Source organism: Pangasianodon hypophthalmus, chromosome 12 (assembly GCF_027358585.1).
Source record: "Pangasianodon hypophthalmus isolate fPanHyp1 chromosome 12, fPanHyp1.pri, whole genome shotgun sequence".
NCBI lineage: Eukaryota > Metazoa > Chordata > Actinopteri > Siluriformes > Pangasiidae > Pangasianodon > Pangasianodon hypophthalmus.
Genome location: NC_069721.1, coordinates 21,036,601 through 21,049,328, shown reverse-complemented (window position 1 = coordinate 21,049,328; position 12,728 = coordinate 21,036,601). Strand labels below are relative to the sequence as shown.

The 12,728-nt window shown below is 37.2% G+C and overlaps 1 protein-coding gene across 1 annotated transcript; it reads right to left on the bottom strand.

Moving 5' to 3' along the window:
• Positions 1-322: 322 nt before the first annotated feature.
• On the bottom strand, positions 323-8,845 carry tekt3 (tektin 3). Its single transcript, XM_026915607.3, has 8 exons — positions 8,670-8,845; positions 7,742-8,332; positions 5,736-5,819; positions 5,445-5,515; positions 5,189-5,332; positions 3,261-3,483; positions 1,582-1,736; positions 323-1,385 (listed from the first exon to the last, which is right to left on the bottom strand). Exons 2-8 carry the CDS (start codon positions 8,309-8,311, stop codon positions 1,169-1,171), a joined length of 1,464 nt encoding a protein of 487 aa, XP_026771408.3. The 5' UTR covers positions 8,312-8,332; positions 8,670-8,845; the 3' UTR covers positions 323-1,168.
• Between the last annotated feature and the right edge of the window lie 3,883 nt (positions 8,846-12,728).

The window sequence follows — 12,728 nt, the reverse complement described above, 5'->3', positions numbered from 1 at the left end:
TTTGGAAAATCTTCCTTCTTCATGTAACACCTTTTCATGTGCAAATGATCATGGTAGTTCAATGAATATGCAAATCAACAAACTAATGACGTCATCTCGTAATGTTTCGAGCACACATTTACCACTTTTCCCTGAAAAGAATTGGCAGCAGTGGTTGCATATGTGTAAAGTCACAAGTAGGTGTTTGAACCCTAGCATGTGTTTTAGATTGCACTGTTTGTCCTCAAACACACGTCAGCTGAAGCATCTGTTTCTCTGATGATGTTTGAGATGTCCTTCTCTCTGATTTTAGTCCACACTGAGGAAATTATGTGACACTGACTAGGTTTAAACAGCTTTTAATAGGAAGAATGGAGATTGAAAGAGTCCTTGATTATAAACTTGTACATTTTTTTCAAGTATGTGTTGCTAATAAACTAGCTAGTCTAGGTTATATGGTAGCAGGATGAGCCAATACAAGATTAGCATCAAGTTTGTTTGTAACAACAATCTGAGAGTCCAGTTATTTAGCTACAACAGGATATTTCTGGGCTTTTGTAACATCAGACCTACAGGTGAGAATTAGCACCAGTCACTTGTTTATAGTGAATTAACAAAGCTAACATCTAAGCGTCATGAGACAATCTCACACTACAGTCAATTGATTCTGAGAATGGCCAGTGAAAGTCTAAATAAGCAGAAAAACTCTCAGTAAGTTTACTTATTTAACAGATTGTTACCGGTTTGGAACTGCTCAAGGTTCTCTCTTGGGCCCAATTTTGTTCTCCATTTATACCCATCCCCTCGGATATTGGACATACTTTGGACATAATATGCTAAAATAAGTTTGAGCTTTGACTACAATTATGATAGATAGATAGATGATAGATGAATTCATTGGTGATTGTAGACTATTTAATTAATGCGCCAATTCATCAGAAATACTTTATTTGAATCTTTCATATGTAAAATGATTTTAAACTCAAAACAAATGTATTAAAGCTGCAAACGTGTAAGAAATTCTTTACATTTTCCTTTAGGGAGTACTGTAATTAATGCTAATTGTAATTATTGCTAATTTCCTTTCATTAGCCATTAACAAATGAGGTTTTTCCCATAATAATATTTAATTTCTAAATCTTGGGTATAGAAACCTGGAGCTGTGTTAGCATGAAAGGAAGACCGGACTCTATGTATATCCCACCAGGCGTGGGGTGCTGGGAAAACTCTTCCTCATGCTCATGCATTTCTCCTGATCCAGGAAGAGCGAGTTGGCCTTGATGGAAAGGTCATGCTCCAGAGCCACTTTGGTCTTCACCAGGTTCTGAAGAGTGTTTTCAGCCTCCATTAGTCGCTCCCTCAGAGTATGAATCGTGTCCTCAATCTCTCTCACTTCACTCACCAACCTGAGAAAGATGATGGGGAAAGAACGGAAAGTAGACTGTAAGCAAAAGAAAATATACCCCAATTGTTTCCAGTCAAATATCACAGATGTTTTTTTCTGTAACAACGCAGTATATGAATATACTCTACATATATGAAGCATATTATGTCTGATTTTTCCTTGCTTCCTTGACTTTGATAGGTTCTTCAAGGTTGCACCTATGATATGGGTTGTCTCTGCAGAGTTCCACGTTGGGTCTACGGGTTCTCTCCTCCAGACGGGTCTGAGCTACTTTGAGAGGGTTCTCCTTATCACGAATCGCCTTTTTCAAGGTGTCAATGAGCATCTCAGTCTGGTAGATCTCCTGAAGGGTCTGAGGGAAAGAGAGGAGATGTGTTGGGAAATGTAGACTGATTAAAGATAAACCTGCTATTCTAAAATCCTGCTCTTCTTGATGTGCATGCCACCTACAAGTATTACATCTAAGTTGTTAGGTTGTAAAGAGGTTTTAAGATAAAAAAAAATACTTGTTGATAAAGTGGTTGTACATATTTTGTACCTATTATTTAGAGAAACATAATTGTAGATGAACATGTTCCAGACTAGAGCTCCCAATATTTTTGACAGACATCTGTGTGGGTGGGAGAAGAGGGGATTTGAAGGGTGGACTACATGTGGGGAATTTCATGCCTCATGGATTGGTGTGGTATTTGGTCTTTGCACAGTGCTATGAATTTGTTCTCTCTAAGTTAATGATTAGAAGCTGGTCAATGGCTGCGTTGCCATCAAACCCGGTTCGATCCCGAGCTTGGGTTACTGTTCCCCGGGTTCTCTGTGTACAATAAACTGCCCCAGGTATGAAGGAGAGTGTGTATGGCATGGAGCAATGCACTGACCTGCTCATGTTGGCATTTTCAAATCATTGTCTTGTGGAGAGAGATATTGAAAACAAATGGGTAAAAACAATGTTTTGAAAAATATCCACATGGACGGGGTCTAAAAGCACTTCAGATTATCATCCTAAATAATTATATTTAAATGACCAATTTTACCAGTGATGGATGAATTCTCCCAAATAGGTTGCATATTGTGAATCAGAGAGATATTTTCGATTACACTCAAGGGTTCTACCTCACGTAGGTCATGTTAGACATCCAATTTAGTCCACCTCTCACACTGCTACACTGTAGGTGATGGTGCTTTATTAGCTACCTTGAGCCTCTGATAAGAGCTGTCAATAGGTTTACTGTGACCTTCAGTTACCCTGCTACACAATAGTGCACAGTGTTTAGTGCTTTTTCTTCACTGAGCTTATCACACACACATGGTGCAATCAGCTTCTCTATTTAGCCCAAAATACAATTTGGTCCATTTGAATACTGGTCTGTGTAATATGATTTTGGCTGGTACACACTGATACAATTACGAAATGTAGTTGTTGAGGAATTTAGAGAATTGAGAAACCTACAATGATGAATACATGTGTGTAAAGGGCTTGGTTCTCCTCTGTAAATCATCATAATCTCAAGATAAGATATGGAAGGAATTCCCTTGTTATGGCTGTGTTAGCACCACTTAAAATCGCTGCATATGAAATATGACAACACTGCATCTGGTTTTCATTCTCGTCGTTTAAACCGATCCTGGATGATTACAGATTTGCTTCTGAAAATGAATAACAATGTCACAAATCATGCAGGAGTTTTAACCACAGGCTGTTCCATGAATCCTTCAAAGGAATGGTCTAGCACTAACACATGCAAACATGACTGATTTCAAAAAGGACCACATTTCACAACAAAAGCCTACGTCTGGTAACCGCTCCATGGTTTAGGGTCTTTTATCAAGCATGTGTTTACACAAGGCCGAGACGTGAGAGACGTGTCGTGGTCCTCACCTTGGCCAAGTGAGCCTGCAGGTTGTTCTTGGTATCAGCCATTTCAGAGATACGGTTGGTGAAGGCTATGTTAACGGTGTTGAACTGGTTCCACATCTCGTTGGAGGTGATGTTGAGCAGCACCTCGATCTCGTCACGGAGCTTGTGTGACGCCGCACGCTCACTCTGAGAGTGCAGGATGTTGTCGTCTGTGAACTTTGACCACGAGTCAGGCAAGCTCAGACTGCTCTCATATTAAAAATAATAATAAAAATTTGTAACTTAACACCAAAGCATAGGAACATATTTAATAGAACAAAAGTAACAGAGTAGCCAAATGGTTGAGGTCTAGACCCAAATAGAGATCTAGATTATGTTTCCTGTGTGGTTTTCTATTAAACAAGTGTTAAATTTTGTATATTTCTTCCTCAAAGTGGTGATGTCATAAGAAAATACTTATGAATGTTTAACACTGTTTCAAACCTCTCTTTTTTTGGTGTTTGGACCAGTGTTTGTAAAAGTGTTTGGATGTACACTGGAAATTTTAGCTGCCTTTCTGATTTATCAAGTCATCTAACATTGATGGCGACACAGACTGATAACCCATGTTCATTTATGTTCATGAAACAATTTAACAAACGTTATTTCCTGCCTCAGAGTCTTTTCAGTGTACTATAGGCTCACTTGCTTGAGAGCCATCATTCTCTGCTGCACTCTTTTCAGTTCTGAAGTCATTTCTGTTAAGAGTTTAGAACTACATTCGATACCCAAATGATATTAGACATTGATTTTGAAGCAGTTACTCAATTCAGCTGACACTCAAAACTTGTCTTCACCTTATATTCAGTTATTCTATACTTCTTTACACTTCTTTAAACATTCATGGCTGAGTTATTCTTGCTCTCAGCCAACAAGAAGATGACAATACCTGTTCCGATAATCCTAACTTTACGATGCTTTTGAGGAGAGATGTTTTGCGTGATTTCAAAACATTGTTGCAAAATACTTTTTTATTGCACTGGCCATATCTTGTTTATGCAGTGTGAACCTCTGTGTGTAATTCTTAATAGATGGCCACGCTCACTGGCTGCTGAAAAAGGTTGTATTTAGGCCTTCAATTAGCCCTTCCTGTCTTGAATTCTTCTGTAAAATGACAGTTCTGTCCTCCATTGTGTCCTAATAACAGTCCTGGGCTTTATTTCTTCCTTATACTACAGTGCTGTTGAATTCTCGATCCTGATTGGTCAGAAGGTGTTGATTAATTTTCTAGAACTGCAGCTCTGAGGATAGTACTCTGGCTGCAGAGTACCAGATTGAAGTCAAATCATCAGTTTATATTTATACACTCATTCTAATACATTATTATTTCTATAAGGGAACTTGTATGCTCAAATAAAAGGGTTTTTAAAAACGTTTTCTGTGAGGAGAGATTTATTTAACATTTTTGGAAGGAGTCTCCAGTGCCAACGGTTTGTAACTGCTAGAGGCAAAACTATAACACTTCTGACAAGCGGAGGGCTTTTTGCTTTCCCAGAAACATAACAAGCTGCATTTTTGTCTTCTTAACTTCAAGAAAGAAATAGAAATGTAACTATAAACAGAAAAAAAATATATATGACATCATTCTTTAATAAATTTAAAAAAATGTTAGTGGTGGCAAATTGGAATAAAACATGATGGGGCATGATATAGGAAAATAATCAATGGGAAAAAAAAAGAAAAGTGTATTATTTCTCTAAAGTGATCGCTTTGTTATTTTAAAAGTAATAATCCAAATGTTACAAATGTTTTAATTGACTTTTAATTAAAACGTGAAAACTACAGAATAGTTTAAATGATAAGTGATCATCCTGTCCTGCATCTCTTCCTAAAATGAATGCTTGTATGTTTTATTTCCTCCAGCACAAATCCAAACCTGCCCATGAGGATGAGCTGTCTGTGAAACTCACGAGGGATCGAGACGCTCGATGCCTCTGTAGTAGCTGATGCCGTCTGAGGTGTTTCTCAGCTGATGACACCTGTCGTCTATACGCTGAGCTGCGACCTTATCGTTTAAATCTCTTTCCAGTTCATGCTGCGCTGCTCGATTTGATCTAAAAAAAAAAAAGCACGTACACACACCCCATTCATTATTTGCTATTTCTTCACTGTTTGAGTTTTTCAGAGCAAAGATTAAAAAATACTTGCTGAAAAACTGAAACTCACGCCAGCTGTGCAATGGCTTTGTCCAAGTTCCTCCTCATTCTCTCCTGACACGACTTTATCACCTCCACTTCCTGAACAAGAGATGAAGAAAATCCATCTTAAGTAACTTCAATTTCTAAAATAAAGTTAGTTTCTTAGAAACATATTACAGAAAGTCTAATCATAGTTTGAGAACTGGACAATGAGCATTATAGTCCAAAGTCTTAAATCATTATGCTGCACTGAACATCCTTTGGGTATTAATTATACCATCATCATTTTTAAGTTGAAATGATATTACGAGTACTGCACCTTGATCAGGTCTTTTTCAACATCATCATGTACCAGGTCGATGGACATCCTCTTCTCTCGATGAAACAAGCATTCCTGGGACACCTAAAAAAAAAAAAAAAAAAATGGATCACTGATCTTACATCGTTAGAGTTCGAAGCTATACTAATGAGTATAATAAATTTTCAACATTTATTTTAAAGGAGTAGCTTATGTTGTTTAAATTTGGACATCTTATATTATTGGAGCAATTTTTTTTTTTTTGGACTGCGGACTGTGAGTCAAACATTTTGCACATTTTAGATGAATTATTTAAATGTTTTGCAAGCCAAATAGGTATTTTAATACAAACCAGAAATGTATGTTGCTGTGTTTATGAATGTTGTGAAATGGTGTATGAGTTAAAACACTGAATTGCAACTACAGCACATGCATACAAATGCACATTTATTCAGTAAAATAGTCTTTGTTGCTCATGAGTGAAGTGGATTACTTACTCTCCTACATAATCTTCATTTAGGATTTGCAATACACTTTGTCATATGAGACAATGTCAGGATAGAAAATTATATATATATAATATATATAAAATATGCTTTGATATTACTTTGTAAATATTACAATATATTTGGCAGAAGTCAAGTGTCACACACACAGGCTTAAATAAATGGTCAAAATAGAATAAAATAAGCACAATAAGAATACAATAAACAAAATATTATATACAATGGGCCTCATTTGACCAATCTTTTAGTAAGTCGTGTGTAAATTTAAGTTTTGCGTAAGCCAAACTGAGCTAAAACTTTCTTACAAACGTTTCAGAAACACCAATTTACTTTCCTGACATGCGCCAGTGCTGATGAACGCCAATAATATGCAAATTGCAAAGCATGTGCATGCCACAGCTCATTTGCATTCAGTGACACCCACAAAACTCCATAAAAGGTAAATCTCACAGAGCTGAAAGCATGAAATAAGAATAAAACTAGCGAAATAAAAGAAATTTTTCAGAGGTAGAAGTTATTTTGACTCACATCCACACCAATATGGGCCCACTGAAGCCCAATGTACACAATTAGAGAGAGAGAGAGAAAAAAAAATCAGTGTGAGAGAAAGTAAAAGTATTGCACTACACGATACTTTGGCATAAAGTGACAAACAGCAATCCAGAAAGTATGTCTCAGTGATGCTGGGAATGGAAATCAACTGGGCTACAGGCTGTTTAGGAAGTAGCTAGTTATCATACTTTCTTTACCATGGACAAGGTGTCTTTGTGAAGATAAATATTCAACTATTGTCCAACTGTTGAAGACTTCAGGATGACATTAGTCTATTAGAATACACCTTCTTCTCCTTAGCTATCTGTTCTCTCCAGAGTCTATAGGAAAGTAACCTGATCCCTCAACACAAACCCGGGCTTGCTAATCTTTACCCAGATCACTGTGACATGACAAGGCTAAAGAATGCCCTCATAGGCTTTCCCTGTGTCATCTAGTTTCATGTTTACCTAGTAACAGCTTCCTGGTAACTTCTACTTCCAAGCCCACATACACTGTGTTACCAGTTAATAAAGGCTACCTACAATATAGGTCATTTTTTTTAGCGTAAAAATTATTAATTGTATGCCATCCACTGCTATGTACAAAATGTGATCCTCCTCACAGTGACCCTGAAGGAGCGTAGTCACTTGCCCATTGCAGGTTTGTGTGTGTTATGAATGTACTTGGATCATGGCTGCTGACCTGGTTGTTGCCTTGTGGTCTGTGTTTTTTGTTTGCTAGCAGTTTTGCAATTTAATTTAGCTTTGTTTTATTATTACACCCTCACAGGTGCCAGAATATGATACATGCTGTACTGCTTCCAAACAGGTTCAATATTGTGCAAATTATGAACTATCTCAGAAAGAGGCTATTTTAGATTCTTTTGTCTACACTCAAGGATGCTGCACCATCTATAATGGAAAGGACCACCACATGACCACTGCTGACCAGATTATTATTTGGGAACAAAAAAACAAAAGAGTGCACCTGCAGTGGCCCCTCGGTCTCAGCAAGCGCTCTCTCCAGTCTTCTTTTCACCTCCGTCAGCGCCGCTATCTCCGTCACCATGTTGTCTATCTCGTGGCACAGCTCAGACCTCCAGAAGCTGATATCGTTGAGCCTCTCCCCTAGGTTCCTGCTGGTGTTCTCCTGAGTCCTGCGTGTGAACTGATCCCGGTCTTGGATCAACTGGATCGTGTCCTTCCTCAGCCTCTCTGCACTCTTCCTGGAGGACTCTGACTCTCTGTAGTTGTTCTGGTTGGACTTGTACCAGTCATCTGGTGTATAGCGTGTCATTAGTGCAGTCCTGTTGGATGGGTAGAACATAGTCTTGGCCCGAACCAGGCCCAGGTTTTTGCTTTGAGATATGGGGAGGATGGCAGGAATAGCACTCCCACTCCTGAAGTACATGTTAGTCCTCCAGTTGGAGTTCTGGTTGGTAGTGAGGGTCGGCTGGAGGCTTCTGTAGTTAGATGCTGTTGTGGAGATGGCTGGCAGGAAGTTACTGCTCTTGGGCCGTGTGTATGTTGCCAGTTGTGTCGAACCGATCAGCTCCATGTTTGTCAGGCAAAAACAAATCTAGATTTCATATGAAATGAGACAGAAAAAGCAAAGTATTTAAATAGCAGTTGTGCTGGAAAATTTGTTTCACAATTTTACACTTCATTATAAACTTGAATAACTCCAGTTCAGTAACTGTTGGTGTTACAGAATGTCAGGTCTTCTGGAAATATTCAAGTTACTGAAGTCTCCACTAAACATGAAACCCTCTGGTTTGTGTTTTCCTTACATTAAAACATATAGTCAAGTGTGTACATTTTTCTGCACTGCAATGGATTAAAAAAGCTTCAAAAAACATCAGAAATATAAACAGAAGAAAATGTAACAGAAATGAATAAAACTGTTAAAACCTCACCAGTCACAATCTTGCAGTATCTGCAGTGTAACCCAGATCCCACCGTGACTGTGCACTGTTACACACCGTGAAAGACTGACAGGATCTGACAGATAGGACTGCTGTAATGCATTATTAATACACAGGTGAGCTTTCCGTTGCTGCTCAAAGCTCAATGGCTAAAGACTGAATAAACCTGATTATTCACAGAGCTGCCACACAGGCGGTCGCCACTGGAGATACCATGGTGAATAAACTCTTACTGTTTGAAATTCATTGTTAAAGTAGTAAATGCATACAGTGTTGTATTAACTGCTCAAGTGTTCATTTGTGTCCAGTTGAATTTAAATTCAACACTCAGGGGGGTTTGCTAGGAAAGACCTCCAGACATAAGAAATACTGTTTTGGTACAGCAATTAGAGATCAATTAAATACAATTGCGTTATATTTCAGCATTTTTCTAGCCTGGTCTTGTTGTGTGTACAATTACCATGGACAAGAATTGATACATTTGCTTGTACTGAGAAAAAAATGGAAAAAAAATAATTTACTTTAAATGCACTTATATTTGAGGTCTTGCTGAAATCCATTAAAAAAAAGAAGAAAGTGTCCATTAATTCTTTTATCATCTTATATTATTATAAATGAAGCTCTATATTTGTATAGTTGTTCTTTCAAGAGATACTTATATACACAGATAAATGAATTTATTCTTATGCATAACCAATTAGCCATGTGGGTCTGATTCCACATGGACACCACATAATCTTCGATGAAGTGTAAGTACTGTTCATCTCTAGTGATGGAAAGTTAGATAAAATACATAAATTACATAAGAACATCTTAAGTAAAAGCTTCTCAATTGTTCTAGGATTGTTCTAAGTTGTCTCATATAGACGTTCATTGTTGAGTTTTCAGTTAATAGCCTCTCTGTCATTTTTTCATTCCAGGAAAATGCCTCCGTTACTTTTGTTTCAAAGCCACAGCAGTCTAATGTCTGTGGTTCCTGGTTGAAGATGTCATTTATTTGGAACTTCAGCTCATCGGGCACTTCAAGAGATTGACCAATCAGCAACCAATAAGACATAGTTGTTGAGATTAGGTTGAAAAGCACTGTAGTATTCCTTGAATAAACAGGAATGATACATTTTCCACCCAATGTAAACAATTTCATTTAACTCATACATACAAAAACTGAAGTGACACCTCCAGTGTTAAATTAACTCTTACAGCTAGACTCAAAACACTCTATTCTATTTTTGAAAGAAATTTTTTCAGTGGGTCAGTGGGTTCGATTTTCTATGCAATGCTGACAGAGGAGCTTTGCATGCGAGCGCACTCCAACCCACCTGATGGGCATCACCACATGAGTCTCTTTTAGTTAGCGGCCATCCGCAACCAATGATTTAGCCATCCCACAATCCAGTCATGCCAAATTAGCCAGCCATGAAAGCTGAGGCAACAGGTTCTCTGCAGTTACAGTGTGTTTACACTGCTCTCATACTGACTGACTGCTTTCACACACCACAGAGGAGAACACTCTCACAGGAAGCTGGTTATAAACGGCAAGCCTGTTCGTGAATATCATGTTAGTTCCATAATTAATAGCTGGAATTATTTCGACCAACTTTTTGGTTGCATAACTGATTGTTCCTGCTTTCCCACCACTAGCTACCCAGTTTCATGTATAAACATTTTCATTTTCCAAAATGTAATTATTAAAATTAATATCTAAGCATGTACAAATCTCCATATGAATCTGGCGTCATGTTTCCAACCCTCTTGATGGTTAACAGTGCACTCATACCTCTCGAACCCTCTCGGTTTGTTTTAACATGCTAAAAGGTACTGTCTCAAGCCAGATGTGGACATAAGGAGGTATTTTTGTTGGACTTAGGTTAAGATTTTACACTTTAAGAATGTGTGACAGTTCACAGTTGCATGTATTTATATTAAGCTTACTGTTTTATCTGGAAAGCAGGAACTTGGACAAATAGGACACACACCCTTTAGGAATGTACCAAGGAAAAGGCAGGATTTGAACGAATATCCTGTTTCTTATATATACTGAATGTTCAGATCTTATAGCCAAGTGTACATTCTCCTATTCATGCGTCACTGATTTTTTCCAATACACCAGGTTTTCTTTGTTTATTTGCTGTACGGTTAAATTTAACCTCCATAACACAAGTTAGTTCCGGTTATCACTTATGTTATAGCAGCTATAAACAGCTGTTCCCTCACCAGCCTTTCTATTTTCTATTTTCAAAAACTTATTAACTCCTCTGTCCTGAAGACTTTCCTGTGTTGAAAAACTTACTGACTGTTACAAAGTGCTGACACTGGAGACTCCTTCCATAAACATTATATAAACGTCTCCTTACAGAAAACTGGACCCTATTGATGTGTATACTTCTTTTTTTTTTTGTTAAATAACAACACATTTTAATCAGTCTATTATTAGGATTAGATGTAGAGTGTCCACCAAGTCCTTGTGAATGAGCCATAATCTGTAACTGCTGTTAGAGCTGCTATTATAGAGAATTAATCAATATTCTGACCAATCAGAATCAAGAATTCAACAGTGATGTGATATAAGATGTTTGAAATGATTCCAATAGGTCCATTTTGACCATGTTTAAACTATAACTGTAATATAATGCTCTTTATGCTGGTTTTACTCTTGTATTTGATATATATTTCTGTGTTTAGAATGACCTGAAGTCCAAAACATGAGGATATACATACATTTACAATTCAACTGCCAGACTAAACAAGAAAATAAAATCTAAATTCTAAATATTCAGCTACAATATGAAAACAATGCTGTAAAACAAGTACATTGTTGGTTCCCGAAGTCGTAACAATGTTAACATAGTCTCAGTTACTCTCGAGTGCAAAAGATTTGCATACTCACAGACAAATAAATTTAATTCATAAAGAAAACATTTCATATATTGAGTTTCACAGATGTTTCTTAGCTCTCAGATGTTATAGGAATGATCAGACTATGTATGGTTGTTAAGATATTAATAGAGAGAAAGAAGAAAACAAACTGCTCTTGTTCAGAAGGTTTTATGTCCATTATTGAATCTGATATAAATATTCTCTTTTGGATTCTCTCGGTTGTAATATTCGGCCGCCTCGTATCCCAACCCCCACACATTCTTCTTGACATTTCTCTCCTGCCAGATGTCATATGCTGCCTTCTTCAAGTCAGGTCAGAAGACTGAGAGGGTCGTGACAAAACCTCTTTTCAAACTATTTTTTCTGTTGGTTTGGCCTCATGTTTTGGATTGTTGTCTTGTTGCTTGGAATTCTATTTTTTAAATAGAGATATATTATTCTATTGTCTATTCAAAGAACATGGTGGATGCAAATGTTTGCCCTTGACTATACAACAGTGATGCTTAAGGTACTTTTTTAGGATTTTAAAGTAGCACTATAGCCAGGTAAAAAAAAAAAAAGATGTATCTGTAAGATTATTAGGAGAAAGAGGAAGGATTTCAAGGGCCCTGAGATTTCTCCAGAGGGATGGTAAATGTGTGGTAAATGTGTACACTGAAAAAAAAATGGAATATGTGGTCAGTCAAATTTAAAAGTGCATACTACTTAGGTTACATAAAAATATAACTTTTCTCATTAAAATGTGATTTCATTGCTTATACTAAATTTAATTTAAACATGTTTCTACATACAGGGGACTATGTATGTCAGCACCATGTTGGTTGTGCCTTCATCAGTAGATGTTTGTCGACATCTGCTCCTCGGGTTGGTCCTCAATACTTCGAGTATTTTTGAATTTGTTATTAGGTTTGGCAACAGTATCATGTGTGTGCCATGTTTCCTGTTAAAGTCCATTGCAACCTTGCGACAGCTTTCAGATCAAGCCATGAGAATGATTTCAGTATGTTCTTCTTTTGTCAAAGGCATTCTTAAAGGCTAAGTGAAATGCATACATATATAAACTAAATATGAAAAATTTTGCAAAAAAGAGTTAATTTCCCCTATGTTTGGAGACTTTTGGGACACTCTGTAATTAATAGCTTGAATTATATAGAGTGATTGTGATCAGTTCAC